The sequence below is a fragment of the Cebidichthys violaceus genome, unplaced genomic scaffold (assembly GCF_023349555.1).
Source record: "Cebidichthys violaceus isolate CVI_PGR_0920_01 unplaced genomic scaffold, fCebVio1.0.p SCAF_82, whole genome shotgun sequence".
In the NCBI taxonomy this organism is placed as follows: Eukaryota; Metazoa; Chordata; class Actinopteri; order Perciformes; family Stichaeidae; genus Cebidichthys; species Cebidichthys violaceus.
Window position 1 is genome coordinate 541,128 of NW_027176967.1, and position 26,099 is coordinate 567,226.

The 26,099-nt window shown below is 42.7% G+C and overlaps 1 protein-coding gene across 22 annotated transcripts in view; it reads right to left on the minus strand.

Moving 5' to 3' along the window:
- Window positions 1-26,099, minus strand: part of LOC137866372 (regulating synaptic membrane exocytosis protein 1-like) — an 80,423-nt gene that overhangs the window by 34,617 nt on the left and 19,707 nt on the right. For 20 of the 22 annotated variants that reach the window (XM_068702209.1, XM_068702225.1, XM_068702220.1 and 17 more), the window contains exons 3-5: window positions 21,902-21,922; window positions 13,369-13,664; window positions 11,938-12,833 (exon numbers count right to left, since the gene is read on the minus strand). In XM_068702209.1, coding sequence (XP_068558310.1) covers window positions 11,938-12,833; window positions 13,369-13,664; window positions 21,902-21,922 — 1,213 coding nt within the window. Of the gene's footprint in view, window positions 1-11,937; window positions 12,834-13,368; window positions 13,665-21,901; window positions 21,923-22,405; window positions 22,418-26,099 lie in introns of all 22 variants that reach the window. The other 2 variants (XM_068702207.1, XM_068702208.1) reach the window with 2 other exon arrangements.

A 26,099-nucleotide genomic window follows, 5' to 3' on the forward strand; every position in this document is an offset into this window, starting at 1 on the left:
ATAAGATTTTATAGAATACTGTAGCGACCCTTGGTAAGAAAAGCTACGAGATGTTACCGTACTTGTTGTCTTTTATTAGAGGACAGTACACAGGCTACTGTGGGCCGTAGCCTACACCAAACAACAGTCAACACCGTTAACGTTCACAACATGCTTAACAATCTGCTCCCGCTCATAGTCTCCTTCTCCAACGGCTCGCAGCACACAAGAACAACATCCACCCACACTCTCTCTGCCAATCCCAGGTACGCTCATGCGTGCCACCCACCCCCATAGGTAGCTAGGATGATTGACAGGTTTTACAGCTTCACAGGGCATGAGACCTTCACTGACCTTCGTAAATCCAATAACAAATCTTATCTAGAACTTCTTGTAAACACAATAACGCTTATAACATAACAGGTTAACATTACATGTCACTCAGTCCGTTACACTACCCTCCCACCACAAAGTCCCTCGCCCCCGAGGGGGCAAACAAAGTCTCTCAGGTTGCCAAGGGGCCTTCGGTTCCTCTGAGGCTGCCGTTGGCCTTGGGGAGAAGGGAAAGGGGCCAAGGGCAGGGGATGGGGAGGGAGGGGCTGGACCAGGGACACCAAGTCCAGTCTGTGAAGGGCTGGGGGAGACACTGGGGTTATTGGGAAGGGTTTGGGGGGTAGTCCGGGCAGAGTCCAGGGTTCCTCGTGTCCCAAGCTCTTGTCCTGGTGGGATGGCTGTGCCCCAGTAGAGGGCCAGCCTGTCTCTGTGGAGGGCGACTTTCCTTCTTCATGGTGACAGCTGGACCCTGTACACTACCTCTCCAAGTCTCTCCAGGACTCGGCAGGGTCCCACCCACTCACTATCCAGCTTTGGGCACCTGCCCTTCTTCCTTTGCGGGCTATACACCCAGACCAGCTCTCCGAATTCAAAATGTTGTGCACGTCGTAATACCTCTTTTGCCTTGCGCCTGCACTGCGCAGCTGGTTCCTGGCAAACTTGTGGGCAGACTCCAAGCGGTCCTGGAGTTTCCTAGCATAGTCGAGCCCTGGGGGACCTGCGGGGGCGTCATCCCCACCCAGCTGGGAACTGTTGGGCATGAGATCTGTCCGCAGGGCCTTTCCGTGCAGTGCAGCTGTCGCAGCGGCGGCAGTAGTTCTCCACATCCCGCCTATGTTAGCCCCAGTAGAACCCCTGGCGAAGGCGGTGGAGGGTCTTAGTAACCCCGAAGTGACCAGATCCCAGAGCTCCGTGCATCACCTGGAGCACTGTCTCTCTCAGAGCCCTGGGCACCACCACCTGCCACTGTGTCTCTCCCGTTGCTGGTTCTTTCCACCCCCTCTGCAGCACACCATCCCACAGTTGAACTGTCTGCTGTGATAAGCCACCACTCTCTCTCCTTCAGGAGTCACCTGGGCCACCACAGCACCTGTGTCTGCATTACTGGCATCTGTGTCGAGGATAAAAGGCAGGGTGGGGTCAGGCGGTGAGAGGACTGCGGCCTCCACAAGGGCTCTCTGCAGTGAAGTGAATCCAATCAAACACCACCCCTTTTTGTAGCAGGCGGAACAGAGGTGCAGCTGTGCAGGAAAACCCTCTCACAAACTTCCTGTAGTAGGAGGCCAGGCCCAGGAAGCTTTTCAGTTCCTGCACAGTGCTGGGGGTAGGCCAATCCTTCACAGTCTGCACCTTCGCATCCATGGTGCTGACACCACCACCCCCAAGCTTGTGCCCCAGAAATGTGACCTCTCGTTGCATGAAAGAGCATTTCTGTGGGTGCAGTTTTAGACCTGCTGCTGCCACCCTCTCCAGCACCCGCCTCAGGGCCTTGAGAGACGCTTGGAATGACTCACCATGCACCAGTATGTCGTCCAGGTACACAACACACTCCTGCTGAGGTATACCAGCGAGTACGCTGTCCATTAATCTCTCAAACGTGGCAGGGGCATTGCAGAGGCCAAACGGAAGGACTTTAAACTGCCACAAGCCCCCATTAGTGATGAAGGTAGTTTTGGCCCAGCTTCAGGGCAGAGGGGGACCTGCCAATACCCGTTCCGCAAGTCCAAAGAGGAGTACCAGGATGACCCTGCCACTGTTTCCAGGGCCTCGTCGAGGCGTGGAAGGGGGTAGGGGTCCTTTTTGGTCACTTTGTTGAGGGGTCTGAAGTCCACACAGAAACGCCACTTCTCCTGCTTTTTGGGGACCATGACGACCGGGGACGCCCAGGGGCTGGTGGAAGGCTCAGTGATTCCAGCTCGCCGCATCCCTTGCAGGGCTTCGTCTGCCGCATCCTGCCTGGCCAGTGGGAGGCGTCGAGGTCTCATCCTAATCGGCTGTGCATCTCCTGTTTCGATGTTATGCTGGATGAGATCTGTGCGGCCCACATCGTCCTCAGTCCGTTACAATACTGTTTGTATCGTTTTCATTTTTGAGGAAAGCAAACGATGCTGGTTATATTTAAAAAATACTGATAATTACTATCGAGGATCACAGCCTGCATACAAATCATTAGGCTGACATCCCCACATTCATATTCATACTCATAGAGGAATGAGGAGACTAAGTAGCCTTAGCTAGTTTAATGCTATGACATGCAATAGATCACAAAGTATTTAAGATGTACTCACAATAACTCGGTTATGTGTTTTGTGTGTTCCAAAATATACTTTTAGCTGCTTCACTATATAACCATTTATGTAAATATACTACAGTATATACACTGTATAAGTGAGACTGCTGTTTTAATCAGTGCTATTGTTGCAAAGTAGTGGCACCACTGAGTGCTCTGTAGCTGAGCAGACAGCGAGCGAGGTAGAAACAAGCCCCCGCGAAGAGTGCCAGGCTTTGAAGCAAATTTTACATAGTGGCCAAACCATGGAATTACAACTTCTGGGTCTTCGCAGGGCAGACCCCTATTCAAATCATTAGGTCCTAAAAGTTGTAAATGCACTAATAGCCTAATCCAGATTAATTTCCGTAGACAAAATTAAATGCTGTTCATGTGAGCGAGCCGAGCGGCTGGATTAAAGGAAATGTGGGTGTGCTTTCTTTATGGCCCCAATGGATGCGTAAGATCCCAGTAATCTTATACCTGGCAATCAAACTTTTTTGGCTTCATGTACAGCTCAACAATTTCCATAGGAATGAACAAGGCCCCACCTTCAACACTGTTTCCAGTTCCCTTTATACACACATAGGAAAAAACCCTTTGCTATCTTGGATTATAAATGGTTTATAATAATTTTACTGGTTGGAGTAAATTCTTTTTTGTTACTTTGCACCCACCTAATATTATCTTATATTAACATTTCCTGCTATACCACAGTAGAAACTGACATGAAGAATCTAAAACATCAGTACTTAAAACCAGAATTTGGCATGAGCGCTAAAGCAATGGCTTACTCTGGTGCTCTACATCAGTGGTTCTCAACTGGTCTGGCTGCGGGACCCACCATCACCCCAAATGTTCAACTTCTCAAATGTATTTAATGAAAAGATGGTGCAGTTTGAACCTGAGCTGAAAATGTCCTCTGCAGTCGTAGTAGTAGGGAGCTCTCTTGTGCAGAGAAATTGTTCCCATCAGTCCCCGTCCCACACATGTTTCACGTAACCAGTAAAACTGATTTGTTTGTTATGTCTGTAGATTCGGCCATTGTAATGCAAAATGACCACTTGCCTTAATTCGAGCTGTGGTCTGCTGTTTGATGTCATCTGACATGTCTTCAATTCACCTACTTATAGTGTCATTTGACAGAGGTATAGTTTTCAGTTTATCCGCTGCGGATTGATCCAACAAACGCTGCTTCAGTTTTGACGGTTTCATGCTTTCTTGTGTTAGAACCTCGCTGCACAAAACACACTGAGGTTTTTGCCCTAATTTATCCTCAATGTAAGAAAATCCATATCTCATGTAGTCGGTGTTGTACTTGCGTTTCGCTCAACTAGCATATGAAAACAAACGTTGTGGGTGCTCTTCTATACTGTGAAATGGCGGGTGTGCATTAGCATTACAAGGCATTAAAGGCAAATACTGTTAAGGAGTGTGAATAACTCTGCTGCATAAAAAATCCCCTTCAAAATAAAAGCACAAGATTTTTTTTTTTTTTTTCAGGCGAGGGTCACGACCCACCAGTTGAGAATCACTGCTCTACATTGTGGAAAAGACATACGACAAATTCTCCAATAAGTTAACGGGCCATGTTACAATGTAAACATTTATAGACGGACAAAATGCCTTAGGATTGAGCAATGATTAAGTTTGTTCAACTGTAAAAGAAAATCTCTTTCCACATCATTGCTAATGCTCTCTGCGCCAGCACATACACTACAGTATGGTACAACAAGTTCATATTCATGCTCATTCTCTGGGCACCTTTGAAGTGATTCAGGTAAATGTAGAAATATCTCACTCACCAGGGACATGCGGTCAGGGGAGGCAGGTGAGGCACTTTCATGAAAAGTAAAAAACAAATAATGCTAAAATAAAATTTTAAATTTTAAAATTTCTGTATGATTTCAATCATTTCAAGCATTTTTATAATCCAAATCGCTGAATTAGCGCATGTCCTGTTCAAACAGAGAGGATACACGTGAGGTGAGGCAGCGACAAGCTGTGCCTCACCTCAGATTGTGAATCCCTCACAAACTGGGTTGACTGCATGCCTTTTGCTTTCTCATTGTTTGTCACCACTGTAATATTTGTAGACACTTTTATTATATGTCCTTTCTTTACATAGAATAGGTACTGTATTTCATGTATGTGTAGAACATATGTGTTGCTGATCTGACATTAAACCGCAGGGAAAAAGCACACAGGGGAGGCAAACAGTACCTTTGCCTCAAAGAAGAGGGCGTGCGAGAGCCCACGGGTCGGGTTTATGCTTGTTCTGTCGTTGCTCTTCTTCTACACTTCTCTTCTTCTTTTTATATTTTGCTTTTACCACAAAAATGTAAGATTCCATATCCAAGCTTAAAAATGTCTCAAAAAACAAGGAATTATGACCAAATCAACAACAATTCAACGTCGGACAGGTTTGTTGTTCTCTTTATACATCCGTGGTTGTTACACAGATTATCGCAGAAATCTGATTCATGTAGTGTCAGTGCCTCACCAGCCACGAACCTCACTGCACGTCACTGTCACTCACACACACACACACACACACACACACACACACACACACACACACACACACACACACACATACACACAAAAGTGGTTAAAGTGCACTAGGATGCAGCACCATCCCATCAGCAGAGTTCCTCTTCCATTTCCTTGGCACCATTATCACCTTGGTGTTCTTCTTTACACCAAGGAAGTAACCCAATTACATTGAATCACTCCATGCTTCCATTTTACTTAAAACTGAGTCAAATCTGCTGTTTCATTAAAGCTTCATTCTCTGTGACACACTTCTATATCCGGTGGGGCGTAATTTATTAGGCAGAATGGGAAACCACAATGTAAACACTGTTTACAATAATCCTTCTAAGAAGATTCTTGGAACATATATATAGCTGTTTCAGCATGAAAATTATATAACAACATCCTCATATACATCATGTCTGTTTTGTGAGTGTTGAAAAAAAAATAATCAAAGCTTATAATCCAAGCTATGTGCACACATTGCTCAATGAGTGTGCTCTGCATCAATCTGTAGTTTTTACTTGTCACATATAGTTCACAGCTTAATATATTCAAGACATCATTATGGTAGGTAATGTAATACTATCAATCCTATTAGGTTGTTTTCAGGAAAATTAAACATTAATGAATACTTAACTGTAAATGTGGCTTGGCTGTTTAGTCCTACTGTTATTACGCTATGATGATTACTGGTTGGAGTGAAGAATTCAAGCTTTTTATGTTAACTACTATATCAGTGATTGTAATCGAATGGAATGTGCACAGTCTCATCTATTGCGTGTGAAATCCCATCTACCTGATTTATAGCTTTAAAACTAATAAAGCTCATGTTTACCTGTTAGAGATGCACTTAATCAATGGATCTAATATGGATCATTTAGTGGCTATAACTGTACACAGCATAGTGTCACAGCAAGTTTCGCTACCTTATTTGTCTGTCGACTCTTGATAATGTTTTGTTTGTGGGTCCACTTAATGTCCGTGATACAGGTTCAAGTATAAGTTCCCTATTTTTCAAACCAATTCCGCATTAGTTTCAGGGCAACCATGGAACATACCATTAACAAACAAGAGGCTGTGCAATGTCTTTTTATGTTTTTTGAATGGCTCAAACAACCCTTTCACAACACAGCAAGTCATCTGACTCTATATTAATTATATTAAGTGGCTATAATTGATATTTTTACAATAATAATGTGTGAATGACAGTGACTACGTTTACATGCACAACATATTTCGTTTTTTGTTCATATTCCAAAAAAGACAATATTCCCACAAAGCTGTTGACATGGCTAATGAAAATAATTAGGGCCGAGCACTGACGTAGTCAGAGCGGAGGACCTATTGTTATTCTAATGTTTTTTATTATTAGGGCCCGAGCACCGACATAGTCGGAGCGGAGGACCTATTGTTATTCTAATGTTTTTTATTATTAGGGCCCGAGCACCGACGTAGTCGGAGCGGAGGACCTATTGTTATTCTAATGTTTTTTATTAATAGGGCCCGAGCACCGACGTAGTCGGAACGGAGGACCTATTGTTATTCTAATGTTTTTTATTATTATTATTAGGGCCCGAGCACCGACGTAGTCAGAGCGGAGGACCTATTGTTATTCTAATGTTTTTTATTATTATTATCGTACCAGTTTCATCGCAAAAAGGAGTTGCTTGGGATACTGGGAATCTTTTGAAATTTGGCACAAAATTCAATCGTGGTAAAAATTCCAGTATTATTGGGGTGTCCAGCTGCGGCATGACATTTTGGCTCGATAGCGCCCCCTACAGAGTAGCCCCAACTTTGGGTTTCACCTAGCTGTATGAAATTTGGTAGGTATGTGGAACGTGATGGGACGTACAAAAAAGTCAAAAGGAGGTATATCCTAAACCAAACAGGAAGTCGGCCATTTTGAATTTTATGACGTTTTTGGACCGTTTCAGGGCGCCGTACTTTAATGAACTCCTCCTAGAGATTAAACCCGATTGCCTTCAGATTTGGTCAGTATGCTCTTGAGACCTTGGCAGTGAAACGATACTCAAAGATCAAAAAGTTATCGAACTATGTGTCCGTGGCGTGGCGGCAAAAAAACACCATTCGCCATGAAACAGGAAGTTGTTGTAACTCGGCTGTACATTGCCTAATCTGCTCCAAATTTCTCATATGTCATAACATCCTGACCCTGAACACATGTATATGACAATTTTGAATCATAGTAATAGCGCCACCTAGTGGCAACATGAAGTCATAGGTTGTGTACTTTGACACCCTACTGCTCACAGATTAATCGTATCCCTCTCAAATTTTGTCACAAAAGCCTTAAGACCTTGATAATGCTTCATTGTGAAAATTGTAGGAAGTTGTCAAAGCGTGGCGACGTGGCGGCTCTGCGAATTTCGATCCTTCGCCATGAACGAATAAACTGATGTAACTCGACTCCGCATCATCAGATCTTTACCAGATTTCACATGTTTGATTAAACTCCAGGCCTGAAGACATATGCAAGCCAATTTTGAATCATAGTCATAGCGCCACCTACTGGCAACAGTAAGTTAAAGTCTTTATACTTTGGCTTGTTTCTCTTAGTTGGAAAATCAGATCAACATCAAATTTGTTCCACACAAATGTAAGAAGTTCATAATGCCAGTTCTCTAAGCTTTTGATGTTTCGTCGAACGCCGTTGCCGTGGTAACGCAGTCTTCGCCGTGAAAAACGATGGTCATTTGGAGAGGTTAAAAAAGCTCGAAACACAAGCAAACTTGACACACAGATCACAAGGCCAAAATGTAGTTATATAATATGATTTTATTCAATCAGAGTGTTAAATCGGCTCAATAGCGCCCCCTACAAAATTTCGACGAAGCAGCCCTCGCAGTACGTTTCACATAGATTAACAAAATTTGGTAGGCACATGTATCACATGTGGACTTAAATAAAAGTTTCTTGGGGCCATGCCCTAAACCCAACCGGAAGTCAGCCATTTTGAATTTAGTCTGAATTTCTAGTGTCGTTTTTTCAATTTCCAGGCGCTCTACTTTAACGAACTCCTCCCAGGGAACTAATCAGATCAACTTGGAACTTGGTCAGAACAATCTAAAGACCTTTTTGATTAAAAGTTACTCAAAGCTTGTTGTTTCGTGAAATGCCGTTGCCGTGGCGATGCATTCCTCGCCATGAAAAACAAAGGTGTTTTTGAGGGGCTAAAAATACTCAAAACAAAATCAAACTTGTCACACACATTTAAAATCCTGAATGTAGTTATCTGATGTGATTTTAATGCTTCAGAGTGGCAACTCGGCTCGATAGCGCCCCCTACAATATTTCGACGATGCAGCCCTCGCAGTACGTTTCACCTAGATGTATGAAATTAAGTAAGCAGGTGTATCACATGTAGACTTAAAAAAAAGTCTTAGGGGTCCATGCTCTAAACCCAACCGGAAGTCAGCCAATTTGAATTTTGTATGAATTTCTTGTGGTTTTATTTCCTTTTCCAGGTGCTGCACTACGAACTCCTCCTAGGGAAATAATCTGATCAGCTTAGAATTTGGTCAGAACAATCTAAAGACCTTAACGATTAAAAGTTACTAAAAGCTTGATGTTTCATCGGATAACATGGACTTGGTGTCGCGGCAATTTTACATGATTCGCCATCATCCATCAAGCTTTTGTAACTCAACCTTACTTTGTCAAAACTGCCCCAAACTTGACATGCTTGATTGCTGTCGTGATTTTAGGACTTCTGCATGCCAATATTAACTCATAGTCATAGCGCCACCTACTGGCAACCACAGACGTAAACAGAATTCTATAATAACAGCGGCCCAAACAGGGTTTGTGGGCACACCATGAGAAAAAGACTTCTCTGATCTAAATATGTGCAAACTAAGATGCTTGGAGAACAAAAGTTAATCAACAGTGCTTTTCAAACCATGTCAGTGGGCATTAGTATAAATGATCTGTCTAGAGCTTCTACATGAGAATCAGGTTAAATGTTACAATGAATGCTTCACACTACAATCTAAAGTTACAGAAGAGCTTAAAATGAAAACAGTGTCAAATTAAAGTGTTCAAGTAAAAACAAATGACACTGCTGTTCTGTTAACTTTCATGTAAGTCCAAATACAATCAGTAGGACACTGCAGGGAGTTGAACTCCATCCCAGTAACCTGACAGTCTGTTATGTTACAAATACTGAAGCACATTCACACGTTCATTTTCTTAATGATCTTAACAGGCTTACATTTATGATTGTATCGGAGGTACACTCAAAACATTTGAGGCTTAAGACCTGGCAACATCGTCTTGCTATGCTGCTGGTCGACGCAGGAAATATCATCTAACTTGTGCATGCAGTGTATGATGGTCACAGAAATGCATTGCCGCATCAACCAGAGTCCTGCCGGTATCCTCGACGTGCGCGTAGTTGCGAGGGCCCGATCAATGCTGCTTGCAGCTTTAATTGTACACTAATACTTCAGTTGACATGCAGCATGTTCGACCATGCGGTCACAGCCTTCCTCTTTAATTACCTTCTTAAAAACTTCGGTGTTGCGATATGTGTGCCCAACTTCTTTTTGATATCCAAGTCTTTTATCATTTTTAAAAGCAGATGTATTTCTCTCTCCAACCAGAAATGTGGACTTTTCTTCCGGGCATGCATCTATGCAAAGTGTTATCTGGTTTACAACTAGTGTACAACCATGTGTACAACGAACAGAGCTGGCGGTAAATGGACAAGAGGCAAAGAAAGAAAGCAAAACAATATCTGAATACCCCACATGTCTTAATCTGAAAATGCTACATTTAGAATAAAACCTAATTCTGAATATCTAAATGGAATAAGCTGTTTACACGACTCGTATCAAATTTGGAATATTGTCATATTCAGATATTAGTGTCCATGTAAAGGTAGTCAGTGTGACAATGTGAAAGGGGTCTCTGGTAGTGATGAACCTACAGAGAATTGTCAGCTGAATATGCTTCTCCTCTCGGTTTTTAAACTTTTTACAGAGCTTTATAGTAGCTGCCCACTCACTCATCAGCAAACATGCGAACGTTAGGAGTTGGCACATGAGATAAACATGGCGCTATATTTATCCAGTCTGGTGAAGAGGAAAAGGACATATTGGGATCAAGTAATAAGTAAGTCAAATAAAACTAAAACAATGTGGCAATTGTGATGGAAATATGGCATTTATATTTTGTTTTTATTAATTTTAGGTCGGTTGCAGTCCAACACTATCTTTGAGTTGTGAGACTGTTACACTTTAATTACAAGGCACTTTAATTGCTGTCACATAATATGAGGTTGTTCATCACATCTCATAAACACCCAGACCATCTCTTGACACCAAAGCCACTGATGCTGTCAGACTGTCACGTCTAGACTAAATAATGTAATCAGCTGACACCAACCTTTTCAAATGCCATTTCTTATTTGAAAAAATATATATACTTGTCCTTGCATTACCATCTCACTCAACTTATTGCATCTATATAGGGAAATAAGCTGCACATTATCCGGCAAAACTTACTTCATGCCACAGATGAGAGTAAATGGAGGAATCCAGTTTTGAGGCCCAGCTAGCTAAAGAGTGTTTAAAACAGCTAATAATCCCAATCCACACCATCTACCCATTACCAGTCCCTGAGTTAGAGTAATCTGGATTAAAACATCTGGAACAGGCCCCTTCTGTGACCAGTGAGAGAGATAAGCTGATAGAGCACAGCTAACTCTACCTACTGCCTCTTGAACTTAGACGCTCTCCCGTGGCTTTTAGCACAGCCTAGCATCGCTTCTCTGACAGTGGCGAGCTGCAAAATACATAGGTATTGAGAAGCCGGCGGTGACCATGCAGCGTGCAACCACAGTGAGGCTTGATTGCTGGTGGTCCATGGGTTGCTGGTGCAGCTGGCTGTTTGCAAAGCATTACATAGCATGCAAGCCACTGACCTAATTCCACAAATCTGCTGGCCTAAATCACAGGGACTCTTCAAATAAATGAGAGCTGTCCTGAGAGCGGCAGGGTTTAGCCACAGTACAGAGGTGTAGATGACACACAGGGATAGTAATTCACTGTATGCTGGGTGGGTCCTTCATCCCATCACTTATCGTATAGTTTTGCAGTCCCAAATTAGAATGAGCTGGTATTAGAATAATCTTCTGAGCCAAAATATCTCTCTGCTTTTCTTTTTCTTTTTGCACATTATAATAATTCTACTACCAAGGCTATTTTAGATGCTAACGCTAGGGAAGAATAGCCATGAAGTGTGGGAAGAGGAAAGACGCTGCAATGTCAAAGAGCTTCATTGTGACACTTATTTTACTCAGCTGTTTTAGGATAATTGAATCTTTATGTTCATGAAAAATGTATGTTCATTTGTCCAATAATTTAATCAAGATCTTTCTTTTCTTCAGAGTATTAGCTGCAGGTCAATTACCCACTACAATTAGCCATCAAACCTGTGACTCTAATGCTGCGCACGCTGCACTGAGTATACAGTAGGTAATGCAGGCAAGGCCTGAATGTGGCCTTGACAAGATAAGATAAGAATACAAATATGCAGCTATCAAAGGTGCGTTATGATTCGGGTAGACAGAGTGAGGATCATGTGTGCAGATTAAGGACGAGCATGTGAGCTAGGTCTCTAGGTAAGAGCTGCAGCAGCTTATTAACAAGTTTTGGTACGTAGAAAATGACAGCTGTGACTTACTATAAGTGTCTAATGTAAGGAAATGTCAGTTAGCAAACAGTGCAAGGTATGCAAGTGTGGATAGATTTAGCTTAGTAAGCTAGTAGAGTGAGCACATCTGTCTGACTGACCTTTCTCGCTGACGCTTTCCATGTCCACGTCCTCACAGCTGGTGTACTCGGGCGTGGAGCCGCCTTCCTCCTCTGAGCTGCTGATGGACATCTGCCTCTTGTTGACTCCGCGCTTGCTCTTGTATGACCGTGGAGGGGGCGGTCGCAAAGACTCCGACTGGTCCGAGCTCTGAGAGTCCTTCCTCAGCAGGCTATCCCCACCCTTGTCCCTTGGTGTCCGTGTTGTGCCGGGCTCCAGGCGGCCTTTGTTCGGTCCCCAATCTGGAGGCACCGGTCCCCCAGGTTGGGGTCCTGATCTCACTCCACCTAATGCAGGTTGAGCTCCCCCTCCAACCCCCACGGTCCTATCCACAGAGAAGGCTCGGTGGTTCTCCAAGACGGCCTTGTGGTCTCCCTCCCCAACTCCACCCCTCCTGGCCAGACGGTTTTCAGGCACCTCCCCTCCACCACCTCCTCCTTCACCAGGCCCCAGTCCGACCTCGTTGATTGCAAGGTCACTGTGTCGTCGTTCGTGGCGAACCTTGGACACCTTAGCATGCATGCGCATCTCCTGCTCCTCCTTCTGTGGTTTCACCGGGTATCGTGCCAGGTTGGGATCACTACGGTAGCGGTTTTGAAACTCCTCCTCACGGCGCTGCCGCTCCCTCTGCTCCTCATCCTCTGGGCGTCTCCGGTGTGTTTCTGAACGACCCAAGTTCCCCTCCCTGTCCTCGTAGTCCTGAGAATGGATCTTTTCCAGCCTCCGTCCATCTCCCAAACGTCTCTCTCCTCTGTCCCCAGGAACCTCTCGCTCATCCAGGGATGACTGAGATGCCAACTTCCCAGCAGGTCTTCGGCCACTACCACGACCCATGCCTCCCTTACCGTTTTGTTCATGGAGGGAAACTGGCCTTTTCCTGTGTGAGAAGATTATTCATTATACCAATGTTTCATATAGTCTACAGAGACAGAAATGAACCCAGGTGCATCTTTTCCATTACAACAAGTATTTGTAAAATGAACACAAATGCTAAGAAAACTTGTTTTTGTTTTATCTGTTCTAAGAACATGTATTTCTATATTTGCAAAACCTTGGTCATCTTTACTTCTACTAGACAACAACTCTTACCTAACTCACCCACTGGATGAAAACAAAGGGATTGAATCAAAGACCTCTCAAGACTAAAACCTTTGACCTAGCGTCTCCCCTGGTTAAGCTAGAACAAACACAGATCTATTGTTTTTTTTTTTACCCCAGGGATTAAAAAACAACAACAGCTTTTGCCAGCAAGTAGTCCAAGCTTTCTCGGTTTTAGAAAAAAAGTTGTTTCCCATTCTCATATTGTTTTTCATTTTATGGAAAAAAAGTAAAACATCCTCTAGTGGCAGCTACTGCAGCATAAAGATGAAAAATACCACATAAGTTGTGACCAATGTGTGTAAAAACCTTACTTTTCTCTAGGTGGTTCACTTTGGGAGCGGGAGCCGGGCATGGTGTCAGCACCTTTGGCAGCAGTGACACCAGCGGCCGGCTGTGTCCCGTCGGGCGGCCCTGCGTTGGTGTTGGAGGGCGGGGCTTGGGACCTGGAGCGGATTAGCTTCATGTCCCGTTGGGCCTCACCTCCAGTGGCTGGGTTGTTTAAGGAGGTGCCCAGGCTCCCAGGCCGCACCCCTGACCCCGAAAACCATTCTCCTGATTTGGTGAGAATCTCTTGCTGTTTACGGCACAGGTTGCATACCCACATTACCTACACAGGTTGAAAGGACAAAAGTGTTTGCAAGCTGGATTCGGTAGCATTAGAGAATAATATTTAAAAAAAATGTAATATCTAACAAAAAAGGGGTTAGGCATGCCTGTGACACAAAAATCGGAACAAATTACTCAACGGAAGTTTATTTTATTTAACATATAGGCTTGCACCAAACAATCAACAATTCATTCAACCTTTATTTATCCATGATAATGCCATTGAGATTTAAAATCTCTTTTCCAAGGGAGTCCTGGCCAAGAGCATAACAATTCTATATCTATCTGTGTCTATCAACTTTCACAAACATAAATGTCAGTAAACCACCTGTGAAAAAGATGTTCCCCCACATGCTTTTCCCCTCCTATCTTTGCTACGGCTTATCAAATATTAGAGAGCACTCAGACGTGACAGACTGTGCTGTCTCAACATATCCGTTATCTGTGAACACAGCTCGGTGGAGACTACGATAAGCTCTGTACTGCTATTTAGAAAAATTACAGAACCCCTTTAAGAGGTCATGTTTCACCTGCCCTGTGTTTCTAGTGCTCTGAATCTTATTGCATTGTAAACCATTAATAAAATGTATTCTTTTTTTGGATTGAACTGTTATGCTCATGTTGGTAATAATATAAAATCATACCTCTTTAGAGGGCTACAAAGAACTATGTAATACTGTAGTGGAAGATGAGGAAGGGAAAATAAACTCTAAATGTATTGTACTGTATCCTGCATATGTATTGTTTTCATCCAAAAGGAAAAAGAGTAAAGCTATTCTAGTGCATCATCTTTGCACATGCAGGAAATGCTTTTCTGTCATTTAAACTCTATGAAATGCTACATCACAAAGTAAGATTAATGACAAACAGCCATGTACAGAAGCATATAATAACATTTGATTCTTTATCATCTAAATCAAACCTTATAGACAACATCGAATACTCACATGTAGCCATGGCTACCGAATATCACATCGGCTGCACAACAACAGGATTTATCTCCCTCCGTATTTATAATCCCAATGGGTTTTTTTCAGAGAACAAATCGAAAGTGAAGAGGAAACATAGCCCTCCCTTGTATTCCACTGCAGGACCTTGGCTCAAAACAAAATACCTCTGGGACCTCCGGAAAACCCAAAATGTTACTCCTTGACGGCCACTGGGATGGACCGTTAGCAGTTAGCAGTTAGCCTTCAGCGCGCCAAAGCACATTCATCATGGCCTGATTGAATCCAAGTTGGCGCATGTCCAGACTAATCTTAAGTAAATCAGCTGCCCGCACGGCCCACAGCTGTCGGGCAGCCGCCCAGCCACACACTACAGTCTCTTTCTCTCTGTCTTTCACCTCTTTACCTCAGATGGGGGGCCACAGATTAGCAGTGGCCAGTAATCCTTTCAGACCCTCACCATTATTCAATCATCAGATGACAATACCAGCTCACAACTTCTAACCCCCTCCTCCATCAACCACCTCAGGCAGAACACAGGTTAGAGATAAAACCCAGATGATACTCTATGTAGGCTACAATAAAATGTACAGAGACAAATAAAAATTAAAAAGTCATATGCATACATAGAATTTGATGTCTGCATTCAAACCATCCTAAGCATTTAGGACAGTGGTCTGCTGTAAATCCCCCTGGGAGCAACTTGGTGTTCAGCGTCTCGTTCAAGGAAACTTCGACATGCGGACAGCAGGAACCTTGTGGTTGAGGGCCGACCCACTCTACCTGAGCTACAGCTCCCCATACACGGCAATCACAACCCTCAAATTTCAGCCAATTATATCGTATTATAAACTAGTATAGTTTCAATCAGCACCTGGATATGAGTATTTGTGAGTATCAATAGGTTGGACAGATTCATAATAATTGTGCCACAATAAGAAACAAAAAAGTCTCCAGAACTGGACAGAACTGGAACTTGACCTCTTTTGCGAAATTAAAAAAGGGCTTTTGAAAAAAATCAAATGTATTTTTCTCAAAGTAAGACTGTGGGTATGTATAGGTTGCTTTCCTAGTCGCTGCCAGTGAGGAGGAGTAAATGCTCGAATCCACAAGCTTAATCCTTGAATGAGAGCATCCTATAGAAGAAAGGCACATCATGGGACGACTGTTAATAGCTCAGTGTGTTCTCAAACCAAAGAGAGACATTAAAAACAGATCTCATTTTCTAGTGGCCCGCCTCCATGTGTTAGTTGTGTTCTTTAAAGCCTACACTGCATGGGGGAGGGTAATGAACAATAAAGAAGTTACAGAACACATGGGCACACACGCACAGGATATGATACATATACTCCTTCACTGGAGTGATTGTGCTCTATGTTCCTGGATAGCCTGAAAGATATTGTAGGGGGAATTAATTGTGTGTGTGTGTGTGTGCGTGTGTGTGTGTGTGTGTGGTGTGTGTGTGTGTGTGTGTGTGTGTGTGTGTGTGTGTGTGTGTGTGTGTGTGTGTGTGTGTGTGTATATGTCCATAAGACGCAAAAGCCCATAGTGTGTGTGACAGATGCATTTGCATAGTGCTTGCTGCCGGACCAGGCGGAGCGTGACGCCAGACTCTCAGCTAAGCAGACCAATCGGCTCCCTCCGTCCAGAGGCAGCCCGCTACAGTGTCACCTCGAGTTCATCTCTTCACTGTGGAGCGCAAAGTGCTGTGAGAATGTCTCTGTGTCTGTGCGGAAATGTGTACAGTAGTTATATGTAGGACATTTCTGAAACCTTCTTGCCTAGAAGAGTGTGGCGTGGGCGACTGCCTGTAGGCGAGATGTGTGTACGTGTGTGTGTGTGTGTGTGTGTCTGTGTGGAGAATAAGCAGTGCCATCTTGCTCATGTAATAATGTCAACCTCCTTCTGCCAAAAATATGTGCTTCTCCATGGTAACCAAATCAAGAAGAGCCAGTAAGAGAAAGGGGGACAATGCAGTGTGTGTGTGTGTGTGTGTGTTTCTGTTTGCCCGTAAAACTGAAAAAGAGAGAAACAGAGTGTGAGCGGCAGTACTGAAGGACAATAACAGCAGAGAAAACATAAAAAATACCTGCACAAATACCATTTAGACTGCCTCAAGTTACTATTGCATTTTCTATCTGATATGAACATGAGCCTGGATTTCCTCTACTTCCCTTCCCTTTCCTTCCTTTGCCATTTATTTCCTTTCCTTTCCTTCCTTGTCCTTCACATTTTTCTTCTTTAATTCATCTACTCTCCTTCATTCCTTCCAATTCCTTCCCTTTCCTCTCTTTTTTTTCTTTCCTTTTGTGTGCTTCTCTTTCCCTCTTTCACCTTCCTTTTCGTCCTTTCTTTCCTTCCCTTTCCCTTCCATTTCCTTTCTTATTTCCTTTCATCTCTCCTCACCCTCTAGCTCAGCTGACACACCTGGCTGACTTGACAAATGAAGACACCACACGCCTGTCACTCATACTTCTCCATCCCATACTCCCTTCCCTTCATCTCCCGCCCCCAGTACTGCTCCATCCACCTACTGACAAAATGGTGAAGGCGCAAGTCTGCAGCTCTGCCAACAGCAGCAGCATTCAACACCAGCTCACCACGAGAACGGCATTCATTTAGGCCCGAATTGTGTGAACATCAGCTTTTCCTTAAATGGGCAGAATAAATGGGAGCCTTGGGGGTGGCGAGGTAGTGGGGAGGGTGTGTTTGGCTTTCAGTAAGCGTGTGCAGTGACCCTGCCCTCAATACACACACACACACACACACACACACACACACACACCTCGACAGAATGACATATGAGGCAGCGCTGGGTGTAAACTGCCATCGTTCAGGGAATGGTAAATCCTAAATGGTGGGAAGAAAGACGACCGCAAAAGACATAATGCTCCATTTCCTCTAATAAGGTAGTAGATCAAGCCCAAATGCATTCAGTGGTGAGGAAGCCTGAAAGGAAAATAGAGCTCAAGACTCTCTCGCTTCTCGTACTGCTCTACATTAACAACAAGTCATCCAAATTAAACAGCAAATACTGTACGATGTATGTAACTGCCCTGTAAAGCGACACATATAAGCGTTTCCTGATCTGACGCCTCTATCACCAGGATGACATCTGTTGTTTGCGCCTTCGAACATTGTTACACGTCGCTGTTGAAAAATGTTTTTTTTTATGATGTGATAAAGTGGCAATAGGCTAGCTTTTTGCTCTGACTTAGTAAATGTTGATTGTACATTGTAATGGCTATAGAATAACGACTTGCTTTCACTATACAATTCTGTTTTGCCACCTGCCGAATCTCCCCAGAAAATTAAGGCTCCATTTACGGAACAAAAGGAAGTGCGTCAACCATAACGCAACTAAAACAGGAAGAGGACTGCGCTTTTGTTTTCTCTAGTAGCTATCAGTAGCTACCCCCAGTTGCCAAAGAGTATCAATGTACGTCCTTTGCGTACATTGATACAATGTTAGTTTTACTGATAAGAATCATGGCCAAAACTTCTATTCCACTCGTGGGCTTCACTTTTCACTTATGACTTTTCAGTGAGGGAGATAATAATAGCTTCTGTAACAGCATTATGAAGCACTTCATAAACATCAAACACTTGAGCATGTTGCTCTCTGCTTTTGCCAGATCCAGTAAGGGATGTCCTATTATTAGACATACAGGCAGTGGCTGTGAAGGGATATAGTCAGCTCCAAAGTCAGGCTCCGCTATAATGTTTGTCAGGCTCATGAGCGCATTTGTTTGTAGCCCAGGAAATGTGTGCAGTTGCATGGTGGTGGAAGAAGGACAGGGCAAAAGAAAAGACAGACATAGGGTCAGACAGGGATTTAAATGGAGATGCTTTAGAATGGACAGATGAAGGGAACAAAGAGTTTACAGAGGCTACTACGGATACAGTGATCGATGATAAGAGAGGAGTGGAGTGTGAGGAGGAACTGTTAGTCATCTAATACTGAGAACCATGATTGAGATTATGCACTGCATCCTTCCTTCCGGTAAAAAAGTGTTGTGTCAGCTTAATGAAGTATCAGCTGTATCAGTGCGAATCTGAGCTTGTGTCTCTGTGTTGTGTGTTATTGCTAAACTGTAGGCATTAAACTAATTCAAATCACACAGGGTACCAAATACATACAAATAAACAGAAAGTCTATAAAAGGGGTTCTGGTGTAATTTGTGGACTGAAGTGAAACTGATTGTCTTGGCTTTTCAAATACAATATATTTCTAGCATTTATGGCTCATTCTGAAAATATTAAGTCAAGGTTGTGTATGTGTGTGTGTGTGTGTGTGTGTGTGTGTGTGTGTGTGTGTGTGTGTGTGTGAGAGCTAGGACCCAGCGTCTGCCTGCTATCCACTGGGAGGCAGTGCTCCTCTATAAAGGAGACAGATTGTCGGAGGTTTGGACAGTTTCTGGAAGCCATCTGGAGCTGACATTGAACACACATAAACAAACACTCAGCCATTAACAAGCTATAGCACCAGCAATAGCAAGACAGCTTGACAGAGAGGGCTATGAAATACAAATCACCTTCTTCACACACTTCAGAGCTAGCTTAGCTTTCTATCACATACTGAAAGTGATTTAAACTTGAAGTGGCTGGCCTTCAATGATTAGCTCAATAAATAACCTTTAGTTACCAACACTGATAATATCATTTTTACTGATTCCGATACCTGAACGTGTGAATTGGCAAATACTAAGTGCCGATCCAATATGATACCATTGTGTTAACTACAAATTTTAAACAGGTCACAATTTCCTCTCTAATATCTATTTTATTTTGCAGTGAAAACATCTCCTTTAAACAACTATTCAAGTTTCTCACCAAAAACTACATTTTACAAGATTACATTTGAACATATTAAATATAATTTACTCTCGCCCATTACTTTTTTTTACTGAATAGAGCCTGAACGAATCATCATGTAACTCAAGGCAACTGCCGTACATTACAGTAGATGTTAGCTCTGTTATTTAGCCAAGCAGGGCTGAACTGCCCAGCTGCTGCTAACAGCTCACGTTAATTAGCTCTCTTGCAGATTTCAACAAAGATTTGTTGTTCACAATGTAGCATTATCAGAGTGTTTGACCGCAGGTGTGCGGGCAGGGTGTACGGATTGGGAAGTGAGTGACCTGTGTTGTTGTCCCTGTGTAGCATAAATGAGCTGATAGATGATATGACAATGTGATATTGAATTTCAAGAATCCTGCTTGTATGAGTTCAAATACACTAAGTAATGTGTATCATGTTCGAAAAGCAAACAATGATATTAAGGCCAGGTTTTTCATCCGTAAAAGTAGTTGCGACACCGTTTTTCCCACACAAAAAAACCACAACTGCCTACAGGCCTATACCATAAGCAGCACGTCAAAATCCTGTGTGAAGGACATGAGTCAACTTTCCTGTTTTTGATTCTGACTTATTTGCTGCTTTATCTGTTTGCGTACCGAGCAAACAGATCTACAGAGGACGCGGTCTCCATCACACTTCATACGGCCCTGTCTCACCTGGAGCACCCTAACACATACTGTATGTCAGGATGCTCTTCATTGACTTCAGCTCTGCCTTCAACACCATCATCCCCCATAAACTGGTGCATAAACTCAAAAACCTTGGACTTTCTACATCACTCTGTTCATAGATTCTGGATTTTCTCTCAATCAGACCACAGAATGTCAGGATAGGGAACCTGATATCGACAACCACCATCACTGGTGCAATGCAGGGCTGTGTGCTCAGCCCGGCCCTCTTCACCCTCTTCACCCAGGACTGCTCCCCCACCTATTCTTCCAACACAATAGTGAAGTTTGCTGACGACACCACTGTGGTGGGACTCATCTCCAACAATGACGAGACACACTACAGACAGGAGGTCCAACATCTGGCTGAATGGTGCTCGGACAACAACCTAGTCCTGAACACCACCAAGACCAAAGAAGTCATAGTGGACTTCAGGAGATCCAGGAAGACCACACCCTCTCCACTCTACATAAGTGGGGAGGAGGTGGAGAGGGTGGACAGCATCAAATTCCTGGGGCTCCACATTACTGAAGACCTCACTTGGTCCCTGAACACATCACACCTGGTGAAGAAAGCCCAGCAGAGGCTCTTCTTCCTGAGGAAGCTAAAACAGGCTGGCCTGCCCCCTGATCTTCTGGTAAACTTCTACAGAAGCGTGATTGAAAGCATCCTCTGTCAGTGCTTTACTGTGTGGTATGCCAGCTGCACAGCAGAGAACCGGAGGGACCTGGCCCGGGTGGTTAGAACAGCACGCACAGAGGATCGTGGGAGTTACCCTCCCCCACCTGGACACTGTGTATGCTGGTCACCTCCAGAAGGGTTCACCTTAAAGCCATTGATGCCTGTGTTTTATCTTGTATATATTTATTTAATGTCATGTATTTAATGTCTTGTTTTAAATCAGAAATGTCTTGTCTTAATGTTTTTAGACACTTTTTTTACCTTGTTGCTGCTGTACTGACTGATGAGTCGCCAACTCAATTTCGTTGTATTTTTTTATAATGACAATAAACATCCTTATCCTTTTCCTTATCCTTATCTGGAATCATAAGCGCAGTCAAACAATGCATCCTCTTTCTAATTCAAGGGCTCAGTGACATCCCAAACTAACATTCAATGCCATTCTCTTCACCGTTCCTGACTTTTGACAGGGCTCAGCGGTAACAACACTTTGGTGACATTTTGCAGCGACCAAGCATTAAGGGGAAGTGGACGAAGTGGGACATACTGTATACCTGGGCCCTCCCATCTCCCCATGGCAAGGCTGGTCTGGTCTCAAACACACAGGCAGGTAAAAGCATGCACAGGCATGAGTGTGCGTTCATTATGCATTCAGATAAATGGTCTGTAGGTAGAGTGCTTTCTTATATGCATGCCATCTGAAATGCCAATCTCCCATCCCCATTTTGGTCAAGGATTTAAGCCAGTATCCACTGGCCCCCTTTCAGCACAGCCATGCCTACAGCCATAGGAAGAGGGGTTAGGATGGTTCAGAAGGTTCAGACACCCTTTATCATGGCTCATGCTCGCTCTAACCGCCAGTTGACTGTCAGGGTCTGCATTCATTCTCAGAATTAGAGTCCTGATGCAGGATCACCAGCCAGCTGCCCTGAGACCTCTTAACCACAATGATCTGTGAGGAGAAAACTGATAGTGGATCTGAATTCTTGTTCTGATGCTGTGAATGAGCACAGACCCAAGTGTGAGGGGGGACAATAGTAGTGTACCCATGCAGCAAAATCCATCACCCAGCAAGCCTTACCCTGTCCTTCACTATGAGACACTTTGCAAGGGGAGGAGACAGACAACGGACACAGAGTTAGTCAGGGTTTACACTGGGGAGAAACTCCTCTGAGGACACAATAGCTCCACCCCGCACAGTACAGTAAGGCTCTGAGAAATCAAAGTTAACAAAAACCATGACCTATCAGGGACTCTCCCTGTTCAGTTAAGTCAGTAATCCATAAGTGGATTTGTACAGACACACTGGCTCCGTTCCAATCCGATAGCTTGCTCTCTTGCCTCTGATATTGTTAGCGTTCAACCCTTTTTTTCTTCCAGCTGGGAAATTATAGGTCTGGTCTTAGACTGATCTGATCTTAGAAATACTGGACATCACCTTTCCAGGGTAGAAGTCAACATGCTGTAAACAGACAAGAGAGATCTCCGCACCAGATTTGAACACAGCCAGCATTTTAACTTTTAGGTGGCACAAACAAAATCACAGTCACAGCACAGAGAGAACACACAAAAAAAAGATGCTAACCACTTTGTCCTCCTTTGTGGCATGCAGTCCAGGTAGCAGTGAGTATTGAGAAAAGTGACGGTGGAAGCAGAGCAGGAGAGGGAAGAAAAGAGAGAAATGAAAGAACATAAACAATATAAGAAACAGAGATGCGGAGAGGGTGAAATCGTGAAATGCGATAGCGGACAGGTTGTAGGAAAAAAGAGGAAAGAAAAAAGGAGAAAAGGGGGAAAGAGGACGTGGTGCAAACATTTGTTAATTACATTCTGCAGAATCGATACACATACTTCATATTCAAAGACAGAGTGTGAGGTGGTGGCGACAACAGTATGTGAATGTATGTGACCACTGACGTGAGGCTGCAGCAACATGCATGACCCAGCTTGCCATGACCGTGGCATGACTCATGACCTGAGACAGCATCAGGATGCGTCACAGCTCCTCAGCATGAAGAGGAAACTAGGACGCTAAAAGCAATACGGAGCACATTCTTCCACAAGCCTTTCTGTGCCTTTACTGAACATCTGTCAATACATTGCCATAAAATGTATCCAGGTATTTTTTTCGTGGCTTAATTTATAATGAAAGCAGTTCAAATGTTGGTGGAAGGGCAAACAAAAAAATGTTTTTTGATTATTTGATCATCATTGCTTTGACCTCAGGATACAAGCTAATTATTTTAAATAGGTTGCTTCATAAATGCTGTACATGAATTTAAATGCAGTGTGATGAATTCAAATATCTATTGTTTCTAATCCTCTCTTTAATATCAATAAAGTATGTTCATTATAATGTCACGCAGGGGCGAAACTTTGTTTGGATGGCATTTGCACAGCATGTTGCTGTGATGCCTTCTGCAGGGCGCAGGGCGCAGGGCAGCACTACACAGCGCCGTGATTAGGAATTAGGAACAATTATTACAACAAAGCTGCTAAAAAACAAATAACAGGTTATTGCCTTGCAATCATTTTTAGCCAATCATTTTTGCAATTTTACAGAGCCCCTATAGTGCTATGTATATAGTGATTTGAGAACTGATTTTAAAGTGTCTTTCAAAACTTAATTAATTTCAGAATTTTTTTCATTGGAGTTGGACTATTTAGCAGGCTTAAATTAGGATCAGTAAGATTTTTGAATAATTTCAAAGCCTGTGTAGTTGCATGTAATCCCTTTGTAAACCTGTGAAAAACTTGATTTGTGGCTGCAGTTGTTGTACACAAATGAATATCAACAGTGATGTTACACAAAGCTAAAAGCTGACCTTTTAGAACATATGACGACGGATTCCCAGGTTTTCTCACAGGAGTACAATCTATGGTAACCATTACGCTATTATTTCTGAACTAACTAAAAAATTGAATTGACCTTTGTTTGTTTTGGTAACTTTTGTAGTACTATAGTTCTGTTTCAAAATGTAATTTGTTATTTTTCATGGTACTGTGGTATTGTTTCAATATAACATTTGATGTAATCTATTTAGTAATAATAGTTTATGTTCGAAAGTTTAAAAGCATTTGCATTTTGGGCATTCCTCTTCACCAACTGCGTATAGCCCATCCATACACCACATGGATACAGCTGATGAAGTAAGTTAGAGTACGTTATACAGTATATTTATACTCCAGGTATTTTGCAGAACAACAGCACACTGTTTATTTTAATACTGCATTAATATCTTTTTAGAAGGTAAACTGCTAACTAGAGGAAAATGCAGAGTGATGTTGATGTGGGGTAAATGAACACACTGTAGGCAGAGAAGGTTTTTTATGTGATGAAACAAGGCTCACACTTTCCTAACCCTGTTATTCTTTTCCTGGACGAAAAGAGCTTCACTTCCAACGCATTCCCACCCACACACAAACCTTTCACAAACAAATACACAGAAAAGAAACGGAAGACAGTGTTGTCTTCACTTATATGTTAATAGGATTTATGAATTCAATCGGTCAGTGAATGTAGATCCATTTTGGTTGAGTCTTGATTTTTATAAATAAATAAAAAAGAAATTATTCAATGTGAGACATAATTTTCACCATTTATTTATGTCCCCATGCGTTAAGTACAAAACAATGAAATTATATAATGTAAAGGAACTAGCTATTTAACATGTTTTGTAATGGCTGTAAACCGTTAATTTGACCAGACCCAAACTTAGTCATTGATTAATTCACTGTCAAAGAGACACACAAAAACACCCTTTCACATAAACACATACACAGAAAAATCTATTAATAAGGTTAATCTACTAGGCATATGTTGTTACACGTGAAACAATGATCAACACTTTAGGAGCACCCGCAGAGCGCAGACCTCCAGGCCTTTTTCATAGGTGAAAAATTATACATGTATCCGCCCATGTGATTCAGTTGTGCTTAAAAATGTAATGGGTTCTTTATTGGCCGATGCTACACCCTTCCACCAAGTTTCATAAAAATATCCCTTTCTTTTGACTGTGTTAAATAGTTTAGGTCCCTGAAATAAATTCCACTTCTAAGTGACACTCAGTATAATATCAAGGAATTAAATTCCACATTAAAACATTAATTATTATTATACTTATTTTAAAAAAGGCCATTTCGATTGACATTAATTTGACTACAATTTCCCTTCAAATAAATCTTTTACTTAGTTTTATTTATAGATTGCATTTACATCCTGCTGGTCTCATCTGTGTATTTCCATGTCACAGCCTGTCTGCTGTGAAAGTAATATTAATGGCTTCACCAACAAGGATACTATCTTCCTCCCCTCTTCTCACTGGTCTTTGAGCTCTACATACGCGCGGTGCCAGTGTGACTTCAGGCCCAGCTGGGCTAGGCGGATCCTGAACAGATTGGGGACCAGCAGGCCAAGGATGGAGGGCCCATAGTCAGGTACGATACCCAGAGGGAGGTCTTCTCTCTTGGGTTGGAGCCCATACAATGCTTGAATGGAAGAAGACCGAGTCTTAAAATAGTGCAAACATGTTTGGTTAAGGGATGGATGCCTCGCAAATCCAACCTGGATCAAATTAATGTTATAATTTGGTGGTTTGGTGTGGGCCTTTGTTTTTATCATAGTGTGGCTCTAGAGCCTGTAGCTTAGAGGTACTCCTCACTCTTCAGTGTCTTCAGTCGATCATGGGTTTATGTAAACTGATGTTTTGTTTGTTTATTTGTTGTTTTCTATTTAGCAATGCTATGTTTCCCAGAGACGGAAGACTCTGGGGTTCCCTTGACTTTTAATCCAGCACCACCAGCAGTGAAATATCTCTGACATTCATGGTCCCCATGGGATAATCTTAAATTACTTGAAAGATTTCTTGAACGTTCTTCTTGCACCATCATCAGGTTTAATACTTTGATTCATGACTATACTTGCAAAACTAAAAACATTCCCATCCGCTCCAGTTATATTTTGTGTTTAGTGCTAATTAGTAAATGTAGCAAGCTTAACTGCTAAACTAAGATTATTAAGACTGTAAACATTATTTACCAAACATCTCCATATTAACATTTTCAGTGTGCGCATGTTAGCTTGCTGACGTAGCATTTAGTTTAAAGCACTGCTGTGCCTAAAGTACAGCCTTACAGCACTGGTAACATGGCTGTTCACATGAACATAACTGTCAATGCCATTCACTACTAAGTAATTTAATGAGCAGGACAAAATAAATGTTTAATGGAAACAGAATCAAACACTTACTGCCTGTAGGCTTAAATAATAGCTCCACTGT